Source organism: Odocoileus virginianus, chromosome 31 (genome assembly GCF_023699985.2).
Source record: "Odocoileus virginianus isolate 20LAN1187 ecotype Illinois chromosome 31, Ovbor_1.2, whole genome shotgun sequence".
Lineage (NCBI taxonomy): Eukaryota > Metazoa > Chordata > Mammalia > Artiodactyla > Cervidae > Odocoileus > Odocoileus virginianus.
Window position 1 is genome coordinate 38,942,841 of NC_069704.1, and position 25,816 is coordinate 38,968,656.

A 25,816-nucleotide genomic window follows, 5' to 3' on the forward strand; every position below is an offset into this window, starting at 1 on the left:
GGTCAAAATGAAGAATGATTTCTGCAGTCATCTGGAACAGACTGGCAGCCACTGAGAAAGTGTATTTTCTGATACATCCATTGAGGACAGCAGATTTCTTTCCATTCTGTTCTCCCTGACCCTTACCTTTTCCTTCTGGTGAGCTTTTTTGTTTTAATATATTTTTTGGTTTCTAAACTTATGTATTTGTTTTTTATTTTTTTATTGAAGCATAGTTAATTTAGAATGCTTTGTTGGTTTCAGGAGTAGAGCAAAGTGAATCCCTGTGTGATTATATGAACTCATTTTTAGCATCTTTACCCGTATAGGCCATTACAGACTGTTCAGTAGCGCTCTCTGTACTATACAATGGGAGAAGGCAATGGCACCCCACTCCAGTATTCTTGCCTGGAGAACCCCAGGGATGGGGGAACCTGGTGGGCTGCCATCTGGGGGGTCGTACAGAGTTGGACACGACTGAAGCGACTTAGCAGCAGCAGCAGCAGCAGTGTGTATGTGTCAACCCGTCTCCTGATTTATTCCCTCCTGCTTATTCCCTGGTAACCAGGGGCCATAGCACACCAGGCTCCTCTGTCCTCCACTGTCTCCCAGAGCTTGCTCAAGTTCATTGCTCCATTAAGTCGGTGATGCTGACTAACCATCTCATCCTCTGCTGCCCACTTCTCCTTTAGCCTTCCGTCTTTCCCAGCATCAGAGTCTTTTCCAATAAGTTGGATATTCGTATCAGGTGGCCAAAGTGTTGAAGCTTCAGCTTCAGCTATAGTCCTTCCAATGAATGTTTAGGGTTGATTTCCTTTAGGATTGACTGATTTGATCTCCTTGCAGTCTGAGGGACTCTCAAGAGTCTTCTCTAACACCACAGTTCAAGAGCATCAATTCTTTGGGGCTCAGTTGTCTTTATGATTCAACTCTTGCATCCATACGTGACTACTGGAAAAACCATAGCTTTGACTATATGGACCTTTTTTTCCCAAAGTGCTGTCTTTTTTTTTTTTTTTTTTTTTTTTTGCAGTATGATTCTGTTTATATAAAATTTTTAGTGTGATGGCTAACTTTATGGGTCAACTTGACTGCACCACAGGATGCCATTGGGCCCAGTAAAGCAGATTTTCCTCCTCGGGGTAGGTGGGAATCATCTAATCTGTTGAGGATCTGAGTAGAACAAAAGTTGGTGAAAAGAAGAATCTTTGTTTTTTTCCTTCCTGCCTGCCTGCTCAAACTGGTACATCTCACCTCATTTTCTCCTGCCCTTGGACACCACCAGCTCTCCTGGGTCTCCAACTTGCAAATAGCAGATATGGGTATTTCTCAGCTTTCATAATTGTGAGCCAATTTCTCCTAACAAAATTCAATCTCTCTTTTTCTTACATAGATATATAGATAGGCAGATGATAGAAACAGACATATATATTTATCTATTAAAACTTATATTAGAAAGCCACAGAGAAGCCCCATGCTTAGCTGTATTTACATTTGCTCACTCTGTGATTTAGATAGGTAGATAGATACATATCTATATAGCTCTCTCTCTATTTATCTATATCACAGAGTGAATAAATATAAATATAAGATGTATCTCTGAAGAACTCTTAGTTGTGATATAATTTATTAAATAGAGTTTATTTAATATAATTTGTTAAGCTTCTCTGCAGAACTCTAAGTTTTAATATTATTTTTAATTGAAAATTTATACAGGCTGGTTTTTTAGTAATGGTTGTTTCACAACCAGTTCATAATCCTGATCATTTTAACAGTTGACACTCATGAACCAATCCTAGCTGTCGCCAGCATGCTAATTGCTAAATCCCTGTAGTGCCAGTTGGTTTATTATAAGAAGCCTCTATCTGTTCATGAAGTATAGGAGAAATAAGCCTAAAGAAGCCCTTTGTCCTTGGAAGATTTGGGTGGAGTTTCCAAGTGTCTCAGTGGTAAAGAATCTACCTGTCAATGCAGGAGATGCAGGAGACATGGGTTCCGTTCCTGGGTCAGGAAGGTCCCCTGGAGAAGAAAATGGCAACCCACTCCAGTGTTCTTGCCTGGACAATCCCATGGATAGAAGAACTTGGTGTATTGCAGTCCATGGGGTCACAAAAGAGTCAGACATGACTGAGCAAATAAACACACACACATGCATGCACATACACGTGCACACACATGCACACACACATGCACATGTGCACACACGTGGACACACACACACACACAGTGGGCAGGGATATTGACAAGTCATGGCTACACCATGGCCACCAGTAACATCAGACATGCAGTGCCACTGTAACACTTGAAGAGCCAAAGCCACAAACGACATGGAGGCAAGGAAGGGGTGGGGGGGCTTTCTGGAAAGTTGCATGTTTCAGAAAGTTGCTTGCTTTTACCAGTATGTCTAAGTTCTTGTTCTCCTAACCCAGGCATCAGTGGAAATTTGGACAATTGTTAAAAAACAATTTAGAGAAACTTCAAAAAGAAGACTAGTCTTGTGTGACTGGCCTCAAGTCATTTCATTCTGGGCATTAAAAGAGAACATGACCTTTCTCCTCTCCATCACAATGCCTGGCTCTCTGTGGCAGTGCTGTCAAATGACCAAAGGGGAAATTGTCTAATTATGTGAGACTTTATCATCTAACACAGACCTACAACAAAGCTGGAAAATATTCATTTTCAAAAATGACCACACAAACAAATTCCTCAAAATGTTGTGCTTTAATTCACTGACGCTGTGGTTCATTAAGCCAATAGATGAATGAAGCAATTCTTGGTGGCTAAATGACAGTGTAAGCAATACATAGTTCTTCAAATTAATGTTAAATGTGATGGTGAAAGGGTTATACATGATAAAATAAAAAAAAACTTCATTAGCCTTGACATGATATAGAAAAATATCACACATCTAAGAGCAAGGAAAGCAGAATACTGAAGAGTAAGAAATGACACATGAACTTTGCTTTCCTTTCTTCCACCAAAGATTACACTTATCAGATGATCTTATTTTTTCATGGACTAAACTAAAATAAAAGAGGGATTAAAACACAAGTCACTTGTCACTATACAATTCTGAATTCAGCTTGCATAATTCAGTAGATCATTTTGCAGTGTTTTAGTCAAAGACTCATTTCTTTTGTTCTCCAAAGAAAAGAGCTAAACAATAGCTTCAAGATCCTTAAAAAATACATTTAAAGATCAGACTTAGAAAACAGGCAGCTTCCCTAAATATATCTATTGACTTGTTGACTGGAGAGGTAAAATTACAGGAAGTATAAGGACAAGTGAAAAGCAAAATACAGTTAAGGACAATGGTAAGACTATGCAAGATTCCTGGCATGTTTGGATTTCTTGATTCTTGTCCTGGCAAGTAGCATCACAATGAAGTAGATGTTTGGATTCATCTTCTGATCAAAAGAAAAAAATTGGAAGCCATGGTCATTATAAATTATAAAAATTATGTAATAATAGCAAATATTTATAGAATTTAAATAATTCTAACAACCCTACTGAAAGACAATACCATTAGCTTCATTTTACAGGTGAGAAAATGAAGTAAATAATTTGACTTTAAGTGCTACAGGTAGTTTGGACCTAACCTGAGAAAATAATCAAAGTATCCTGAGTCAAAGTTCAGTTTTCTTTCCATGACACTAAATTGCCAATATTGGCCAGTAATGGGGCATGTCCACCTATCATTCCAAGCCCATAAAAAAAATTGAAAGGTTATGGTTTGTGATGATATGCTTCTGATCTCTGTGACAAAGGAAGAAGATGGGAATAATTTCTAGTATTTCCTGTAGAGTGGATCACACTAGGGGTAAAACTGAGTGAAATGATGCTTGGTGAGAGAATGAGTAATGTGTATGCTCAGTAACTAGTTGTGTCTGACTCTTTTTGACCCCATGGACTATAGCCTGCCAGGCTCCTCTGTCCTTGGAATTTTCCAGGCATGAATTCAGAAGCCCTGAATGAGTGATACTCCTCATCGTATGACCTTTCTGGTCCTTTCCTTGAGGAAGTGATAGTCAGTGATCTTTCAGTTGATTGGGTGGCGGTGGTTGAATCACTAAGTCTTGTCTGACTCTTGCAACTCCATGGACTGTAGCCTGCCAGGTGCCTCTGTTCATAGAATTCTCCAAGAAAGAATACTGGAGTGGGTTGCCATTTCCTCCTCCAGGGGATCTTCCAGACTCAGGGATCTAACTCATATCTCTTGTCTCCTAAATTGGCAGGCAAACTCTTTACCACTGACAGGGAAGCCACTTTGAGTTGATTATTCCCTTTATAATCTCTCTACAAGTTCAATTCCAGAAAAGAAAGTCAACACAATTAGAAATGAAAATGGAGAAATCACAATAGAAAAAACAGAAATATAAAGGATCGTGAGAGATTATTATCAGCAACTATATGCCAATAAAATGGACAACTTGAAAGAAATGGACCAATCCTTAGAAAAGTATAATTTTCCAAAACTGAGCCAGGAAGAAATAGAAAATCTTAACAGACCCATCACAAGCACAGAAATTGAAACAGTAATAAAAAATCTTCCAACAAATAAAATCCCAGGACTAGATGGCTTCACAGCTGAATTCTACCAAAAAAATTAGAGAAGAGATAACACCTATCCTACTCAAACTCTTCCAGAAAATTGCAGAGGAAGGTAAACTTCCAAATTCATTCTATGAGGCCACCATCACCCTAATACCAAAACCAGACAAAGATGCCCCCCCAAAAGAAAACTACAGGCCAATATCACTGATGAATATAGATGCAAAATCCTTAAGAAAATTTTAGCAAACAGAATCCAACAACATATCAAAAAGATCATACATCATGACCAAGTGGGCTTTATCCCAGGGATGCAAGGATTCTTTAATATCCACAAATCAATCAATGAAATATACCACATTAACAAATTGAAAGATAAAAACCATATGATTATCTCAATAGATGCAGAGAAAGCTTTTTATAAAATTCAATACCCATTTATGATAAAAACCCTCCAAAGCAGGAATAGAAGAAACATACCTCAACATAATAAAAGCTGTATATGACAAACCCACAGTAAACATTACCCTCAATGGTGAAAAATGGAAAGCATTTCCCCTAAATTCAGGAACAAGACAAGGGTACCCACTCTCACCACTACTATTCAACATAGTTTTGGAAGTTTTGGCCACAGCAATCAGAACAGAAAAAGATATAAAAGGAATCCGGGTTGGAAAAGAAGAAGTGAAACTCTCACTGTTTGCAGATGACATGATCCTCTACATACAAAACCCTAAAGACTCTACCAGAAAATTACAAGAGCTAATCAATGAGTATAGTAAAGTTGCAGGATATAAAATTAACACACAGAAATCCCTTGCATTCTATACACTAACAATGAGAAAACAGAAAGAGAAATTAAGGAAAGAATTCCATTCACCATTACAATGAAAAGGTTAAAATACTTAGGAATAAGTCTACCTAAAGAAACAAAAGACCTATATATGGAAAACTGTAAAACACTGATGAAAGAAATCAAAGATGATACAAATAGATGGAGAAATATACAGTGTTCATGGATTGGAAGAATCAATATAGTGAAAATGAGTATACTACCCAAAGCAATCTATAGATTCAATGCAATCCCTATCAAGCTACCAATTGTATTTTTCACAGAACTAGAACAAATCATTTCACAATTTGTGTGGAAATACAAAAAACCTCGAATAGCCAAAGCAATCCTGAGAATGAAGAATGGAACTGGAGGAATCAACCTGCCTGACTTCAGACTATACTGCAAAGCCACAGTCATCAAGACAGTTTGGTACTGGCACAAAGACAGAAATATAGATCAGTGGAACAAAATAGAACGCCCAGAGATAAATCCATGCACCTAATGGACACCTTATCTTTGACAAAAGAGGCAAGAATATACAATGGAGAAAAGACAATCTCTTTAAAAGTGGTGCTGGGAAAACTGGTCAACCACTTGTAAAAGAATGAAACCAGAATACTTTCTAACACCACACACACAAAAAAACTTAAAATGGATTAAAGATATAAATGTAAGACCAGAAACTATAAAACTCCTGGAGGAGTATACATAGGCAAAACACTCTCTGACATAAATCACAGAGGATCCTCTATGACCCACCTCCCAGCGTAATGGAAATAAAAGCAAAAATAAACAAATGGGACCTAATTAAACTTAAAAGCTTTTGCACAATGAAGGAAAGTATAAGCAAGGTGAAAAGACAGCCCTCAGAATGGGAGAAAATAATAGCAAATGAAGCAACTGACAAATAATTAATCTCAAAAATATACAAGCAACTCCTGCAGCTCAATTCCAGAAAAAGCAATGATCCAATCGAGAAATGGGCCAAAGAACTAAGCAGATATTTCTCCAAAGAAGACATACAGATGGCTAACAAACACATGAAAAGATGCTCAACATCACTCATTATCAGAGAAATGCAAATCAAAACCAAAATGAGGTACTATCTCACGATGGTCAGAATGACTGCTATCAAAAAAATCTACAAACAGTAAATGCTGGAGAAGGTGCAGGGAAAAGGGAACCCTCTTACACTGTTTGTGGGAATGCAAACTAGTACAGCCACTATGGAGAACAGTGTGGAGATTCCTTAAAAAACTGGAAATAGAACTGCCATATGACCTAGTAATCCCACTGCTGTGTATACACACTGAGGAAACCAGAATTGAAAGAGACACGTGTACCCCAATGTTCATCACAGCACTGTTTACAATAGCCAGGACATGGAAGCAACCTAGATGTCCATCAGTAGATGAATGGATAAGAAAGCTGTGGTACATATACACAATGTAATACCACTCAGCTATTAAAAAGAATGCATTTGAATCCATTCTAATGAGGTGGATGAAACTGGAGCCTATTATACAGAGTGAAGTAAGTCATAGAGAAAAACACCAATACAGTATACTAACGTATACATATGGAATTCAGAAAGATGGTAATGATGACCCTATATGCAAGACAGCAAAAGAGACATAGATGTAAAGAACAGAATTTTGGACTCTGTGGGAGAAGGCAAGGGTGGGATGATTTGAGAGAATAACATTGAAACGTGTATATTATCATATATGAAATAGATTTCCAGTCCAGGTTTGATGCATGAGACAGGGTTCTCAGGGCTGGTGCACTGGGATGACCCTGAGGGGTGGGATGGGGAGGGAGGTGGGAGGGAGGTTCAGGATGGGGAACACATGTACACCCATGGCTGATTCCTGTGAATATATGGCAAAAACCACCACAATATTGTAAAGGAATTAGCTTCCAATTAAAATAAATAATTTTTTTAAAAATCCAAAAAACGATTCAGGAAATTCAGGAAAGGGTGGTAGTTGGTAAGAATAACTCCATTCATATATTAATAATTTGTCCCAAGTCTTTCTCCTTTTCATAACTTTTGGTTGTTGCTGCCATTTTCAGATTTGGAGACTGGTTTTTACTGAAAGGAATATATCAAAAACAATTAGGTTTCCTAGCCCAACTTATATAGGAGTGTAAAATACAAAAATAATCCATGAATTATGCATTATTGAAGCATTTTGTTTATTAAAAAAAAATCTTTTGGCCATGCCACACAGTTTATAGGACATTAGTTCCCAGACCAGAGTTCGAACCCAGGCCTATGGCAGTGAAAGTACTGTGTCTTAGCTACTGGACCACCAGAGAATTCCCTAGGCATTTTAAAAGGAATAAAATTGTCAAATCTTGTACTGCATTGTTAAATTTTATCTTCTGACTACCTTTCAATTTCACTGATCAGCACTTAAACAAGAAAAGAATTTGCTCATCAATTGAGGTCTTTGCTTCCCTCATGGTTCAGCTGGTAAAGAATCCACCTGCAATGCAGGAGATCTGGGTTTATCCCTGGGTCAGGAAGATCCCCTGGATCTACCCACTCCAATATTCTGGCTTGGAGATTTCCAGGGAGTGTATAGTCCATGGAATTGCAAAGAGTTGGACATGACTGAGCAGCTTTCACTTTTACTTTTCTGTTTGTCATATTACTTTACATTAAACTCATTATTACCTTTCAGAATTTCATACAATTTTAGCACAGTTTTCAGAAGTCCTAGTTTCATGATGACAAAATAGCTACTTTTCTCCTTAGTGTATTAGTACATACACAACTCTGAGCTATTTATGTTCATAATGGTGGCTTTTTTTAATTTCTGAATTTGAGTCATTTAAAAAATGTAAAATGAAATAAATTGAATTTTAGCTTTGTTGAACTCAGTGTCATATCTATCTTGAATCACACAAAAATATGAAAATGTTTGAGAACAAAGAAAGAAAAGTAAAATCTTACATGTTACTCGTCAGTCTTTTCCACAATTTACTAACATACAGGTCATGGCTTCACAGCAAGGATTGGTACATTCCTTTAAAACACACACACACAATGCAAAAGTGAGTTCAAGCATTTTTCCCCCTATAGACTAGGTGCACAGAATTCTGGTGTAAGATGACAATGAAATTTCACTTTTTAAACTAAATTACTCTGCTATACAAATTCGAGTTGAAATGACCAAGGAAATTTAATGATAGAAAAAAAAATGCTGAGTAATGAAAACCATCTCTTAAAAGGACAAAAATAGAATAATCCAAGAACTTTCCCAAATAAATTCACCTAGATGATATTATATGTATGTTAATTTGAAATTAAAGGGAGAATATTTCTTTCTCTTCAAACAGCTTGATGATAGAGAAAAAAATTTTTTTAATCCTCAATTCATTTTACCAAGCCTGCATAATCCTGATAATGAGAACTGGTAATGAATATATACATCATACCATTCTCATTTGTGAGTATTAATGCAAAAACTTGAGTAAAATATTAGTCAAACACTAACCTATTAATATAATAATTCTCCATTAAAAACTCTGCAGAATATTTTGTCACCAAAAATGCAAGGGTGTCTCAACAGTACAAAATAAAGTAACATTATCTATTATATTAAAAGACTGAGGGAAGAAAACAACTAATACTAATGTGATAGATGGCAAAAATTAGTACAAATTAGGCAAGCATTATTTAATTAACAAGTGTTAGTGAACTATGAACAGTGTTCTGATCATCATGATAAAGAAAATCTATCTGGTGAATAGTAAAAGCACATCCAATAAAGTATAAAACAAGAATTATTTTTATGCTATATTATTATGTTAATTCTGATAAATGCTATGAGACAAAAACATATTAAAGCATAATAATCAGATATATAATAATTATTATCTATAAATAATAATAATTATGTTTTCACTGTTTATACATGATAAAATTCTTGAGCTAGAAAAAAAAAAGAGGATCAATTTCCAAAAACATTGAGTTAGTCACTAAGATAGCTGTTTAAGATAATAAAAATAATGTCAAGAAGAGTAATAAATGAGAACCTAAATAAAAAGTAAACATTATATGTACTAACAGAAAAAAGAAAAAAGTTGAAAATATTCCAAAATAAACTTTCAAAATGTGCAAGAACTGCATGCAGAATTTTTTATTTAACTTCTATGAAAAATTTCGAAGGCAACTTATCTTTTAAGACAATACTTAATGTTGTGAAAATGCCAGTGGCCTTTAGAGTGAATTGTGAATTTTATGAATATCAAACTGTATTTGCAGGTAAATTGACAAAAAAATAAATAAATAAAATCAAGATATTTATGGAAGAATGAACACTGAATAATTACTATGAAAACACTGCAAAAAAATGCCAGTGAAGAAATTTTCCATTACTGATATTAAAGTGTGTTACATAGTTAGAATCATTAAAATAGCATTATGGTTGTTTGATAATATCTAGACAGAAAGAATGATTATTTTTACTAAAAATAATAAAATAGCATATAAGATCCTGAAAAATGGATTTTTCATTAAAGAATTCTGTATAAAGTATATATACTACTTTTTAGGTAAAAAACAGCTATTTAAAAACTCACTTGTTCTTAAGTTTGGACTCTCTAGATCTCTAATTTTATTCAGCTAAAGAAGAAGAAAATCAACAAGATATGGAAAGAATATGGGAAGTGAATGATGTAGTTAAAGAAAAGAAGATATTAAACACCATATAATAGTAGTTTCTTCTCTCCTGTTCTCTTCCCTCTCTCTTGTGTGTGTGTGTGTGTACTGAACATGCAGCATTTTACCTGTTGAAATTAGAAATACCAAGGATTGTGAACAACTTCAGTTATCCTCCACTTGAGAAATCATATGGGAATATAAGAAGTAAGAATGAGATAAACATAAATCTAAATTATTGTAAAGTATCAAATCATTTGTATAATTTCATCTCATTATAATTAACAGAATATTTACATTATTCTTTGTGAATAATTAAGTTGCACCATGTAAATTTATAATTTAATAACTTAAAATTTGTTTTGTTTTGTTTTCTCTTTTTTGATATACAGGCTTAGTTGCTTCATGGGATCTTCTCAGATCATGAATGAAACCCATGTCTTCTGCATTGACAGGCAAATTCTTTACCACTCAGCCACCAGGGAAGCCCTCAATAGCTTAAAATTTCTGAATAAATAAACAGCATAGAAAGATTATATGTCTTCCTCATTGTCACAAAGCCTCTTAAAGTAATGGATAAATCTTGGGTTGCAACAGGTTTCACCAATTACTAGCTTTGTATCCTTGGATCTAGTTACTTAGCTTTTCTGAGTCTCACTTCTTTTCTAAATTGGAAAAATAAACCTGTTTTGTAGGTTTGTTGTGAGTAATAAAGGAGATTGTGATTATAGAAGCATTCAGCAGATTGATGTGTAAAAAGTCTCTTCAAATCATAATTCATTTTTTTAAATAGAACACTTCTTTTAGAAACCTACTCTGAGACTGCTAATGAACATTCTATCAGAAATATTCTTTAGGATACACTGATGTCTTGAAGGGGTCAAATTTTTATGAAGATTAGAAGAAGTACAGTAATTATCTTAAATGTTCTATGTTAATCCATCTTCTACACACTTGTGTGATTTTTCTTTTTCCTCTTTACGTTTTAATTTCTCCTTCTCACTTACACACTGCTTGATGACTGTCTCAATGGAGAGAATTTACTTCTGGATTTTCAATTGTTGCATCTGTGTGTAAGTACTTAGTCTCTCAGTTGTGTCTTACTCTTGGCAGCCCCATGGACTGTAGCCCACCAGGCTTCTCTCTGTCTTGCCTGGGATTTTCCAGGCAAGAATATTGGAGTGGGGTGCCATTTCCTCCTTCAGGGGCTCTTCCAGACCCAGAGATATAACCCACATCTCCTGCATTGGTAGGCAGATTCTTTACCACTGAGCCACATGGGAAATCCATTTTTAATTGTTATAGTCCAACAAAACGATCAGCTGGGAGTTTATGTGATTTAGAAATTTGACTAATACATTTAAGAAAGTTCATAGTGACATATATAGTTAAGGATTTACTTTTTAAAAGGAAGCACACTTGATTTATAATGTGTTAGTTTCTACTGTACAGCAAAGTAGAGTATAGTAGAAACTATATGCTCATGTATATCTCCTTTTTATTGGATTTCCTTCCTATTTAGGACACCACAGAGCACTACAGAGTTCCCTGTACTAGAAAATAGGTTCTCAATAGTTATCTATTTTCTGGAGAAGGATATGGCAACCCACTCCAGTATTCTTGTCTGGAGAATCCTGTGGACGGAGGAGCCTGGTGGGCTGCTGTCCATAGGGTCGCACAGAGTCAGACATGACTGAAGCGACTTAGCAGCAGCAGCAGCAGTTATCTATTTTATACATAATATCAATCGTGTATATATGTCAGTCCCAATCTCCCAGTTCATTCTACATCCCTAGCCCCTAGAATCCATACATCCATTCTCTATGTCTGTGTCTCTATTTCTGCTTTGCAAATAAGTTCATCTGTACCACTTTGCTAGATTCCACATGTAAGTGAAACCATATGATATTTGTTTTTCTCTTTCTGACTTACTTCACTCTGTATGACAGTCTCTAGGTTCATCCACATATCTTCAAATTGCACAATTTTGTTCCTTTTTGTGGCTGAGTAATATTCCATTGTATATATATGTACCGCATTTTCTTTATTCCTCCACCAATGGACATTTAAGTTGCTTCCAAATCCTGGCTATTGTAAATAGGGCTGCAATCAACATGATGCTTGTATCTTTTTGAATTATGGATTTCTCCAGATACATGCTCAGGAGTGGGATTGCTGGGGCATATGGTAGCTCTGGGGGCTTCCCAAGTGGTGCTAGTGGTAAAAAAAACCTGCCTGCCAATGCAGGAGACTAAAAGACATGGGTTCAATCTCTGGGTTGGGAAAATACCCTGAAGAAGGTCATGGCAACCCACTCCAGTACTTTTGCCTGGAGAATTTCATGGACAGAGGAGCCTGGTGGACTATGGTCTATATGGTCACAAAGGGTCAGATGCCACTGAAGCGACTTAGCACACACACACTACGCTATGTTTAGATTTTTAAGGAACCTCCATACTATTCTCAACAGTGATTGTACCAATTTACATTCTCACCATCACTGTAGGAGGGTTACCTTTTTTCCACATCCTCTCCAGTATTTATTGTTTGTAGATTTTTTAATGATGACCATTCTGAGCAGTATGAGGTGATAGCTCATTATAGTTTTGATTTGCATTTCTCTAATATTTAGTGATGTTGAGCATCTTTTCATGTATTTTCTAACCATCTGTATGTCTTCTTTGGAGAAATGTCTATTAAGGTCTCCTACCTATTTTTAGATTGGATTTTTTTCTTCTTTTACATTGAGCTGCATGAACTGTTTGTACCACAAGGGAGATTAGTCCCTTGTTGCTTGTTTCTTTTGCAAATATATATATTTTTGCATTCTGAGAGTTGTCTTTTCACCTTAATGATTTACTTCTTTTCATTGAAGTTCTTATAAAATCATATAATAAACATATCCTGGCTTTCAAAATGCTTTTCAAAAGATGACTAAAGGCAGTAATGAAAAAAATACAAGCCTACTTTTTACTAAGATGCCAAGTTTGTCTTTAGAAAGAACTTCCAAAAGTGCATTTTAAAAGAGAAAAAGAGAAAACATTACAAACAGCACAGGGAGCCCAGCCTGGTGTTCTGTAATGACCTAGAGGTGTGGGATGTGGTTGGGAGTGGAGGCAGGTGCAAGAGGGAAATGATATATGTATACGTATAGCTGATTCATGTTGTGCTTCAGAAACTGACACAACATTGTAAAGCAATTATACTCTAATTAAAACTAAAAAGAAAGCCACAGCAACTCTCTAGTAAATTTTTTAGACCACGGACATTTGCATACCTCAGGAGAGCCACAATCACAGTCTTCACCTACTTCCACAAGTTGGTTCCCACACACTGGTCTTGTCATATTTTTAGGAACCAGTGCTTGCAGTAGGCATCTTGGCTTTTGAGATAGCATGTATTTTTTAAATTGTGAGAGACTGCGTGTACTGAAATCCTTTGGGAATTTTGAACTGTAACCAGAAGAAAAATGAGAAATACCATGTTATATACAGTGATAAGTTAACATAAGAATGTGACTTGTCTAACTAGTTCAACAAAAATTCCAAATTTAGTATAAATGAACCATGTTATATGTGGAGTGTGAAAGAGCATGAATACTACTCTCATTGGGAAATTCTTTTTCTGGATACCCAGTTGTAGGAGTTTGAAGAATTTCAATTCCTGTGCAGATTTAATTCTGCCCTAAATGGCAGCAGTGATGAGCTTCACCATTTGTTATCATTCACTCATCTCACTATTGAGGGCTGAGAGGTAAGTGATAATAACAATGAATAGTGAAAGGAAATAATCGCAGACTTAGAGGTTTAGTGGAGATACTTAACTTCCTATTTATGAACACTTCAACAGTAAGATATGTTTATTGATTTTTCTATCTCAAATCCTTGCAAAGTGTTTAGAATTAAAAGGCAACATTAATAACATAAAAATGAATGGATTGGTGATAGGGATTTATAAGGATGTTCTCATCTTAATTATATAAATATTTTTAGAAAAGACTGTTTTAAGCTAAAATTATTTTAAGTTAGAGTAACATGGTCACTATACTTATAAACTCTACCTTGGCATATTTGGAAATCTTAAATAATGAGTTCTGCTAGCTGGTAAATCCTGTACATCAAGAAGCTAGAGCATGGATTAGCTGGAAACACAGCCATTACATTAAAAAAAATGTTCATCCAATTATACAGGCTGTATCTGAATTCTTTAAGATCTAAGAATTTTTTTTTCTCTAGAGTGACAAGGTCTCACCTTAGATATTCATTCATCACACAACTCCCAGAGGGACACTTGGTGTGATATGGAACATCAGCCATACCGAGGACATGACCCAATTCATGTGACATCACTCCTACAAGAGAGACACTGTTCTTTCTCTTACCCTGGTGAAAAAAAAATAGAAATATCTATTATTTGTGAATTTATTCAATTATTTGTTCATTATCATTGATGTTTGGTATTACAAAGAATAATAGTTTGACATGAAAATTATTGAATCATTGAGCTTCTTCCCCTGTCATTGGTTATTGTAAATTGTAGACATTTGAGACAACTGATAGGACATTGTAAGCATTAAAAATGTTTACACTTCAAACATCAAAAATGACATTGTAAACATTTGAAATGATTTGCTATTGGAAATCTAACTGCTGAGCCAGTGCTCAATCAATATGGATTATTGATAAACCATGGTTAAATCATGATAATTCCATTATTCATTGTTGTTTAGTTGCTAAGTGGAGTCTGACTCTTTTGTGACTCTATGGACTGTAGCCATGTAGGCTCCTCTGTCTATGGCATTTCCCAGACAAGAATACTGGAGTGGGTTACCATTTCCTTCTCCAAGGGATCATCCCAACCCAGGGATAGAACCCTTATCTCCCACACTGGTGAGTGGATTCTTTACCAACAAGCCACCAGGGAAGCTCATTCTGCATGGGAAGTACTAAAAGATATCACACTATGTACTCAATTCTAAAAAATATTGCTATGATGACTATGACACTGACAGTGTTTGACCGTGTGACACTGACATGCACTTTGTCCAACCTCCCTGGCCATAGATACTAGCGACGATTAATTTGAAGTTACCTCAAATCCCAGAGGGCACCTGGATTCTGTTTTTGTTCTGATCTTCCTCTTCTAACTCCCTAACATCAACTAAAGAGTGAAACCTCTGGGAAGGTCAATGTAAAGAGATATTCTGTTTCATAATCCAAGGAATCCTCAGTGTAGTGATCTACTAATTCAGGTTCATTTCTACTTTTATTTACTGATTCAGCAAATGTACATTGTGCTAACTCTAAATAAGACATTGTGCTTGTCTTCATAGAGGTTGTAGAACCTCAAGGAGCTATATGTTTACAAACCTCAATAACAGCAACGGACGATGGGGTGCACAAGGAATTCGAGGTCGCCAGTCCTGTAATTCGATCTTTGAAGCCAACTCCACTGTGTGAGAATTACAGGTATGTTGTCACAATCTGAGTCTTTTGAACCATCAGCTTCTGTCAACTCTGTCTGAGATTCCCTAGTTCCCCTACCCTTTTCATATTCATGAGGTCCCAGAAGAGCCACTGCTATTCTATAACATTAGAATGACCACGGATGGTTATCCCACATCCAAGAGTCAATTTTAGTGATCTGACATGGGTCTGCAACAATCCCACAGGTGAGTTGCTAATAACAGAACTTTAGGCTCTCTGATCACTGAACAGGGAGGTAGAATTGAACAGGAATCTCTGCCAAGAAACCTTTGGGATAACTATCTTCTCTGTCAAAATAGTCCTGGCCCTGGCCAGTGTGTGCTTACCTGAGTAGCTGAGCATGGTCATGGGTCTTCATTTTTCCCAGGTTATAACGATGCCAATTCAGAAATTTGTTAAAGGTGGCACGTGTGTTGTGTACCACCTTTATCTTGTCACCATTAGACCATATTTCCATACCTACCAAGGACACTTGAACATCTATGGTATTGTAAATCTGAGGGAAGAACATTTTTCATCATGAAAATGTTTGATATTTCTTTTTTTAAAAATTACTGAAGTATAGTCAATTTACAATGTTATGTTAATATATGCTGTAGAGCAAAGTGACTGAGTTTTGTTTGTTTTCAGTTGTACATATGTATATATATAGATGTCAAGCAAGTGTACGCTCCTCGGTTTTGTCTCGTCACAACAAAGATTTGGAGTGACGGACATTAAAGCCCTCGGCGCTTCACAGCTTTAGGGTCTTGGACATACTGTGTTATAGCTCTCAGGTCTTGAACACATTGAGCTATAGCTCTTGGACAAATCAGTATTACAGCTCCGTGTTACAGCTCTGATTTATTTAGATACTAGCAGGAAAATCCATCTTCGAGGCATGAGGGCCTGTTGACTCAAAGACGCGAAGAGAAGATCGTCCCAGCATGCGGGAGAAAGAGAGAGAGAGACCCCCGGCCCTTTGGCTTCTCTTTTTATATGTTTTCCCCACCCTGCACTCCCGGGCCTGTCCTATATAAATGGGGCTAGCCAGGAGTGTTGTTTGTTGTACCTGAGGTCCTCACTCCGGTCCTCGGACCTTCCTTTGTTGTATTTTTGCAGGCTTTTCCCTTCCTTCTCTTTTAGCCACCACCATTCTGGACTCCTGTTTTCTATTCTAACTATCTAACATATATATTCTTTTCCATTATGGTTTATCCTAGATATGTAGTTCCCCGTGCTATACAGTAGGAAAGATTTATTTAGTTTTTTTTTTTTTTTAGATATTTCATCGATTGTAAGTGGTGGATAAATGTATCCCATTTTGAAAACAGAAAACCTAGAAGTTGCCTTTCCTACAGTATACAGTGATTTTACCTTGATGTTAATCCTTGTCTACCAAATTTCCCCAAACTGCGGACTTTAAGCCATTGTAATTCTCCCAATTCTTATTTGCTTAAAATATAGAAAAGCCCTAAACTCCTATGTGGAAACGTATGTTTATAGAACAAATATCTTACCACATTGAGCAGGTTTATCACATCAAACACAAGGCTTCTTATCACAGTTATATTCTCATTATACATCTTATACTGTAAAATACAAAATGCAAAGAGTAATTAAAATCACAAAGTGAGAAAGCTGATGGGGATTTTATAGTTTAAGAAAACTTACACATTTCAATGTAAATAAATGTCTGTTCATTCCACATCTACCTTATCTAAGAATCTGCTTTAACAAATTCTATTTCAAATGTAAGACTTTTTTTGCAAAAGAAAACTTAAGCATTCATATAAAATATCAATTCAAATTAAGTTGAATAAATCATATTAGTTTTAATGTTTTCAAACCAATTTAATATTTTTAAAATTTGGTTATGAAGCATAAATTCTCATATATTATAATATATAAATGTAATTAATAAATTATATATAATTTTATATCTATTTTATATTTACATGTTATAGTGAGAACTTTAAAAATATATTAATAACCAACTCTTTTATGTTTCTAGTTATTGTGGTTGTTTTACTGTTGCTATCTGCCATTAGTATATTTCCCATATCTGAATATTTTGGCAGCAGATGAATTTTAAAAGAGCGGGAGTGAATGAAAACTATTTCTGACATGGTAGGTAGAACAGATAAGACAATCATGTGGACAGGCTTTGTATTTTTCATGAGAATAGTTTATTGTTTGCGTCTGCTTTATAAGAAAACTGAAAAGCTGACTTAACTACCCAAGAAGTGTTCATTTCATACTCACAAAAGCATTATCCAGCACCAAAAACAGATCAATGTATTTTTCAGCATGAAGAAATTCTTCTCCCTTAATGAAGAATGAAAGAACATTGTTGATAATATCTTCAACCTAAGAGACTAAAAAGCTTACAAAAAGATTTATTTATTTATTTTCCTTCAGAGGAAAAGTAAATTGAAGAATAAGTAAATAAGGGTTGGACTTTACTCACACAAGCCACTTCTGGATACACCAGTATTTCATGCATCATTACTGGGTCAGTTGAAATGAATGATGGTGGGAAACTGCACTCACCTCTGGACTTTTGAGTGACCTTGAGGTTCGAATAAGGTCCTGTTTCCTGCCAACGTTTCTTACACCGCAGGTGTGATTAGCTGGGTTGAGCTCCTCCTGGTTGTATGTGAGTACAGCGTGTTCTTCTTGGTCTGTACTTTTCAGAGGCTTTATCATGTATCTTTGATCATGATGTGTGAAATAGCCCCTGTGAGATACAGAGGTTAGTATTTCAAGATTTTCTGCCAGAGTCGCACCCGCTGGCCAGAGTGAAGGTATTCCTCTCCCTCAATGCCAAGTTCACACATGGTTTTCATTCATATGTCTTGCAGCTAACTTTTGCTAATTTAAGTTATAATCAGTGTTTGCCAATACAAAAATAGATCCTATTTTAATTACCCAGGGCATTCTGAACAAGAAGTACTAAGATGAAGCTATTCCCCCAAATTTGAAATTTATACCACAAGCTCAGTAAATATTTGTCCATAGTTTATTTTCATATTTAGCAAATATTTCTTGGCAGATCCCAGGAATATAAGGGAGAATGTAGTAAAGGAGTAGATACCTTTCAGAGGATACCTTGCAAAGGAGTAGATATCTTATAGATACCAAGAACCCCAAAGAGAAAGATTGATAAGCAGATCAGCCAGAGGAACAAGTTGGAACTAGTAGTAACTTAAAGATTTTCTCTTCTTAGAAGGAAAATTAATTCAGAAATACATAGTGAAACTGTATGATGTAATATTAGAAAGCCAACACAGCTGTTAAAAAAATTACATCTACAAAAGCACTGTATGATATGGGAAAAGGGCTTTTGATGTCATGTGGTATGTCTCATGTTGGACAAAGAATCATGTATTTTACTTTACATTTCAATCATATAAATGATATTTTTGTTTATCTGTATAAAAGACTGAACCGTGATCAAAAACTAATAATAGTGATACTCAGAGGTAAAACTTTTTGGTGGTTATTTTCCTATTTGTGTTTTCTCACCCTTTACAAATTTCCCCTAACTGGCAAGAATCACCTTTGTAAACAGAAATACCACACAGATACACAAACACACTCATACACACAAACTTCTAAAAATTATGTTTAACGTGACAACTGCAGGGTAGCATCTTTAAGAAAATAAAACAGATGGTTTCAGGGAATGAAGGATGGATGGATAATAGATATGAAAGTGAGTCCAGATGTCATCATGCTCCCGAATATAGTACTTGTTTAAAAATTGCTAACTCTAACTTTGACTAGAAGTGCAGATAATGATAGTTGCAAAGATGATACATTATTCTTCACTTTAACCATGTAGATTCAGCATTTTATCAATGGAAACAATTTTGCCAAAATAGTAAGAAGAGATGGTGTCCAGGAAGACTCAATGTTGTGCAACAAAATAGTGTTTGATGTCTAATATTTTTACAAGTTGTAGCTCACCTCAATCCATCACAAGTACTAATGCTGGCAACAGAGTCCTTTTCATTTAGGATGTGTCCTTTATAGTAGCAGTGTTCCTAAGGTTGGGGAAAAAAATTTTAACTACAAAAATAAATATATCACAGTTGTGTTGAAAACTTATCTTGAATATGTTCTTCAAATAGTGGCTGTGACCAGACTAGCTCCCACAAATAAAAACATGGAGAATCTCAATAGTTTTATGGACCTCTCCATCTATGACCTTGGGAACTCTCCATATTTGGTGGTTGAGCTGTCTTTGTGACACTAATTCACACTAAAGGAAAGTCCAGGAAATTTGAACCTAAATGGACTCATGGCAAGAGTAGACAATGCAATTGAGAAGTAACCAGTTGCTTTATGTGGTCTATAGCACTCCCCAGGAACTCTCATGTTCGAGTGCCAACTTTGGAGAATTTAGTATCTCTGTGCAAGCTCCACTATGCATTATATATCAATAAAATGAGGTATTCATTTTTCTAAATTCTAGAGTCCTCAAGAGGTCATACCACCATGTCTGAGACCCTGTGATTTACTGGTCAAATTCATTTTTTAAAAAAACTGGTGTGTTAGTGGTAGCCCTTTATCAGCTTCAAAAGCCTAGAGAGTTTGTCTATAACTAGAGATTCAGACTGGCTTCCTGGGTGACTCAGAGGTAAAGAATCTGCCTGCCAAGCAGGAAACACAGATTGAATCCCTGGGTTGGGAAGATGCCCTGGAGAAGGAAATGGCATCCCACTCCAGTATTCTTGCTTGGGAAATATCATGGACAGAGGAGTTTGGTGGGCTAGAGTCCATGGGGTCACAAAGAGTCAGACACAACTGAGTGACTAAACCACCACACAGAGATTCAGATATGTCGGCACTTCATATAAGCAAAGTAGGGGGTCACTTGTGTAGAACAGTCCGAGAAAGCTAACGAATAAACTCTTGTTCAAAACAAACTGACTTTCTTCAGGGTCTGACATTCCATCTGTGTCTTTCTTGCCTTTACAAGAAACCTTGTCATTATAACATTTTCATTATAACAATGTCATTGACATTTTCTTGTAGACGAGCTGGAAAAGGTACCACATTAAGATGTCACTGGCCATTCACACTGAAGTATGAGCTAATTTATCAGATACTTTCCCCAAAGGTCAATGTTAGCAAAAATCCAGATGCCCTTGAAATAAGAAAGTAAGAAGGGAACAAAGGGCCATTCTGTGGCCAAAGTCTTGTTTGTTTTTTTTACAGAGACATAGATGTATGGGACACCATGGAGGGTGGCTCTGAGAAATGCTCTAGCTTGATAATACTCATGACTGAGCCTTTTTTTAAGCATTAAATTTATTTATTTTTAATTGAAGGATAATTGCTTTACAGTATTGTGTTGGTTTCTGCCAAACATCAACATGAATCAGCCATAGGTACACATATGACTGAGCCTTTTTATATTCTCTTCCTATTCTCTTCTTGGCCTTGATCCTCTATGTCTGACACCTACACCTTGGCATGATTTCTATGATGGTGGTTTAACTGGATAAAAATTTTTATTAGATAAATAATTGATATACCATTGTGAATCTCAGGATAAATGCATTTACCACTAGAAAATAGTAAATAGTGACATAACATTTTGAGTACCTAGGAGAGAATATTTCTAACCTGGTGATAAAATGGTTTAAGGAAAAATAGATTTTTAGTTTCTTCTTAAAATGCAACACTTGAGGGACTTCCCTGGTGGTCCAGTGGTGAAGAATCTGCCTTGCAATGCAGAGGTTGTGGGTTCACTCCTTGGTCAGGGAACTAAGATCCCACATGCACCACAACAAGAGATTCCATGCACCACAACGAAATACTGAGCATGATGCAGTGAAGATCCTGTGTGCCACAATAAAGATCCAACACACTCAAGTACATGAATATTTAAAAATAATTTTTTTAATGCAACACTTGAGAGCCTCCTACTACTTCTATCTTTTAAAAAAGATATAAAAAAGTAAAAAATAAAAAAGATATAATTCTTTTTTTCACCTGTTGTCTCCTTGGTCATAGATGAGCCCCTTGCTTTCAAGTCCTTTGATTTTTTTTTTTTTAAGTTGACCTTGGACTTATGAATCTCATTTAGTAAGCAGCTGATCCAAGTTAAGAGTCCCGGAAAGCATTCAGACCTACCATGTTCTGAGGTCTTGTGGTGATTTCTTCTCCACCGGGTGAGTAATATGTTTCAGTGTAGTCTGGTCCCAGGAGATGCCTGTAGAGAGCAGAAAGTTGAATACTCTCATGGTGACAATTAAGACAATATCCCTTATCCAATCTTCAGCACTAAAGGAATGATAATATTTATGGTGAGAAAGAGCTGATTTTCTGATGCACTGATCCTTTTCTAATATTGTGAGTCTGCTCCTGAAGCAAATCAAACATTCAGTTATATCTCTTAGATCTGAGGAAAGAAATGTCTTCCAATACTTTACTAACACAGAACTCAGAGAGTGATTTTTCTAACTTCAAATATATTATTGGGATTCTTTGTACCAAGAACACAGCCTCTAAGCAATCTCAGAAGGATGTTGGGTCACAAGTACACATCAAGGACCACTGCATTCAGGGAGAAGTTTACTGATTATTATAGAACTTGGTGGAACCCTATTCCCTGAGATATATCTCAAGGCTGTGTACCCTGAATGAGCCTTAGATATAAAAGCAGAGACTTTACTTTGTTGCCAAAGGTTCGTCTAGTCAAAGCTGTGGTTTTTCCAGTAGTCATGTATGGATGTGAGAGTTGGACCATAAAGAAAACTGAGTGCTGAAGAATTGATGATTTTCAACTGTGGTGTTGGACTTCTCCCCTAGAGCGTCTCTTGGATTTCAAGGAGATCAAACCAGTCAATCTTAAAGGAAATCAGTTCTGAATATTCATTGGAAGGACTGATGCTGAAGCTGAAACTCCAATACTTTGGCCACCTGATGTGAAGAACTGACTCATTTGAAAAGACCCTGATGCTGGGAAAGATTAGGGGCAGGAGGAAAAGGGGACGACAGAGGATGAAATGGCTGGATGGCATCACCAACTCGATGGACATGAGTTTGAGCAAGCTCTGGGAGTTGGTGATGGACAGAGAAGCCTGGTGTGCTGCATTCCATGGGGTCGCAAAGAGTTGGACATGACTGAGCGAGTGAACAAATCTGAGCTGAAGTGATATATCAAATGGATAACTAATGAGAACCCACTCTATAGCACAGGGAACTCTACTCAATGCTCTGTGGTGACCTAAATGGGAAGGAACTTAAAGAAAGGGGTTATACATATACATGTAGCTGATTCACTTTTCTGTACAGTAGAAACTAACATAATATTTCAAAGAAAATATACTCCAATTAAATAAAATTACTGGAAAGTCACATCAAAGGTTTGAGTTTATCTGGGTAAAATATGTTTGCAGCAAATTCCAAAATTACCAAGGAAGAAAGTTGTTTGTACAGCTTTCTTTGTTTTATACTTTGCATATAATTTGCTAGAGAAACATTAAGCTTTTTCTATAACATTAATACAAACAATTAGCATCTAATGCTCAATATGTTTCATGTCTTCTTTGTGAAATTATACTATATAGAGTTTCAAGATTTATTTTCCTACATTTTTTTAGAATAATCCAGTGATTAGACTTGCAGAAAATACAACTTACTCAGCTTTTTGTAGGGAAAGAATGATTTCTTCTCCATTTAACATCATCTGATATTGAAGTTCAGGTTCATATCTTTCCTAAAGATATTTAATAATATAATGATAATTTACATTTCTGAATCTATCTAAAATAATTATAATGATATAGGTAGCTGTGCAGAATGATAACTACAAATGCATGTAAGATAAAAGCAGTTCTCATGCTTCTAAAATATGTAAAAGGAAACACAAATTTTACACCAAAATAGATTTCCAAAAAGTACAATAACATGGTAATAATACAGATTACACTCACTGTAATATGTAAGATATGGACTTATCATTTGCTGTAACATATGGTATACAATGACTGACTGATGGTAGAGAGTTCTGTACCCTAATGGACCCTAATAGGGTAATAATAAGGCACATATTTTTACTGCTTTAAATCTAAACCAAATATACTAAAAAAAACCTAAAACAAAAGCATACTAAAAATTAAAATAAAAATTATAAAATGAGGAAAATATTTGCAAAAATGTAATAGTCGAAGAGTATCTTCAACACAGTAAAAAAAAAAATCTTGTAAATTAATGAGATAATTTTATCTCATTGAAATGGCTGCCATTCCTGTCTTCCTTTATTTTGTTCTCCCCACAAACTTGGAGAAATGTCCAAGCCGCTTTATTCTTTCTGATCTGATTCCTTACTGCTGCTTCAGGGCAAAAGCATTTAAAGAAAACCTATGCCCTCTCCAGGGCAAAGGGGAGATTTTGGATAAATGGATTTCAAAATTAAACTATTAGATGTTGACTGTGACATCACTTCTACTAGTAAAAGGTCCTTTACTGTCTCATTAGATGACACCATGATCAATCCACTGCTTACCTCTTTGCCATGCTTCTCTGTTTGGTTATTCTGTATCTCTCTTTTGTGTAAAATGTGTAGTTTCTTAGGATGAACTACTTCATACAGTTCTGATTCAAGTGTTTGTCTTATGATCATTGCTAGAGAAAGAGACATAACATTGATATAAAATATGTAAATGTTTTTGTTGACTGGTTTGTTGAAATCACATGGAAGACAATTCCCATTGAGAAGAGAAACACTGAGAAGAATAATTTCCTTCTTCTACCTAAGCTTTGATAACAAAGAATTTTTCTTTAGCTTTCTCTCCCTATCCTGGAAAGACATGACAATGATGAAATAATTCTTTGGAATTGTCAGTATATTAGTGCTTACCTTGAGTCTGAATGATGAGCCAGAGGATGGAGAGCAGAACCAAAGACATGTTGGTACTGTAGGTAGCTGAGAAGTCCTACTCAGCACAAAGTTGTGATCTCCCCACTTGTCCAGTTTTATCTCCCCTACTTCACTGGCCAGCTTTATCTGCTCCCTACTTCTCTTTACAAATTGAAAAAAAAAAGTTTTAAAACCTCAAGCCTTCTTTGGAAGTTTAGGGAATGTTTCCTAATGGCTTTGGAAAGTTGCCAAGACATTGCACTGTCAAGGTCATGAGAATGTTCCTCATTTCTGAGAGGTATTTATGTCTGTGGTTACATCTTGTTAAGGGCTCACATCTGGGCAACTGCTTGGCCCTGGTGCTCCAATAGCATGAGAAAGTACCTAATGAGACTGAGATATCTGTATATATATTTGCACACACATTTAATTCAGCCATCACTCATGCTTTTCGGTAATCTTATAGAAGTTAATCTATATATTTAAAAAATCTATCAGTCTGTACATGTTTTGAAAAAGTGTGTGCTGATCTTCTGGACTAGCAAAAGATATAAATGCTTATAGAGAAAACTTAAATTGAGGGAAAAATTGTTGGTCACCCAATGGCCCAACATTGTATTTCTTTGATTTCAGATGACTTCCTTCAGATAAAATGCTAGAAACAGTATTATTTAGCAAAAAAAGTAAAACAAAGTGAGATTCTTGGTATCCATCGACCTGGTATTTCTCAGAGTTAACTCTAAATTATATTCCTATTAGTAGAGTTTTCCCAATCTAAAAATCTATGCTCTTTAACTACTGAGTTTATTTTTTACTGATACATTTGGGAGTTTGCAAGCATCAGATTGTAAGTTTTATAGCAATCTCTCCATGTCTATGCTTCTCTTTGTTTTTCTGCATTCTTGGGAGTCATTTAAGTTTTCTATATAATTTTCTTTATCTTTTGCGGTCTAGAAGATCAACATTCTACATGTATCCTATAGTATGCATGCATGCATGCTAAGATGCTCCAGTTGTGACCAACTCTGTGCGACCCCATGGACAGCAGCCCACCAAGCTCCTCTGTCCATGGGACTTTCCAAGCAAGAATACTGGAGTGGTTTGCCATTTCCTTCTCTGATTTAATCGCTAAGTCACGTCCAACTCTTTGGAACCCCATGGACCTTAGCCCACTAGGCCCCTCTGTCCATGGGATTTTCCAGGCAGGGATATCAGAGTGGGTTACCATTTCCTTCTCCCATATCCTATAGTAGTTACCACTAAAATTTAGCAAAATGAAATCTTAATAACATCTAACTACCATCAAATAATACAAGACCCTGAAACAGTGTAGCCCTTCTCAGCATCCTGTCCCTAGCCACCTTACATGTTGTAAGGTGTTTTAATTCCACCATGATTTCATCCCCTGGTCATTATAGTTAGTTCTGTGTTTTATA

General features: G+C 35.9%; 1 protein-coding gene across 2 annotated transcripts; it reads right to left on the reverse strand.

Moving 5' to 3' along the window:
* Nucleotides 1–2,681: 2,681 nt before the first annotated feature.
* ADAMDEC1 (ADAM like decysin 1) lies at nt 2,682–24,531 on the reverse strand. 2 transcript variants are annotated; one of them, XM_020900958.2, is made up of 14 exons: nt 24,381–24,530; nt 24,027–24,145; nt 23,161–23,237; nt 21,650–21,728; nt 19,475–19,551; nt 18,056–18,242; nt 17,768–17,830; nt 17,023–17,094; nt 15,850–16,019; nt 15,407–15,488; nt 14,289–14,419; nt 13,315–13,489; nt 8,328–8,400; nt 3,200–3,386 (listed from the first exon to the last, which is right to left on the reverse strand). In XM_020900958.2, exons 1-13 carry the CDS (start codon nt 24,427–24,429, stop codon nt 8,338–8,340), a joined length of 1,344 nt encoding a protein of 447 aa, XP_020756617.2. In that variant the 5' UTR covers nt 24,430–24,530; the 3' UTR covers nt 3,200–3,386; nt 8,328–8,337. The 2 variants fall into 2 exon arrangements, with proteins under 2 accessions (XP_020756616.2, XP_020756617.2); XM_020900957.2 differs by lacking the exon at nt 8,328–8,400 and having other exon boundaries at nt 2,682–3,386; nt 24,381–24,531.
* Nucleotides 24,532–25,816: the final 1,285 nt, after the last annotated feature.

Bases quoted from the DNA above. Each gene is read 5' to 3' on its own strand.
- ADAMDEC1 (XM_020900957.2), bottom strand. From the start codon at position 24,429: ATGTCTTTGGTTCTGCTCTCCATCCTCTGGCTCATCATTCAGACTCAA. The intron at 16,020-17,022 runs GTAAGATATTTG...TTCTTCCCTCAG, and splicing joins TGATAAACCTGCTCAATGTG to ATTTACAATACCATAGATGT. The intron at 14,420-15,406 runs GTTTGTAAACAT...TTTTTTCACCAG, and splicing joins CGTCCGTTGCTGTTATTGAG to GGTAAGAGAAAGAACAGTGT.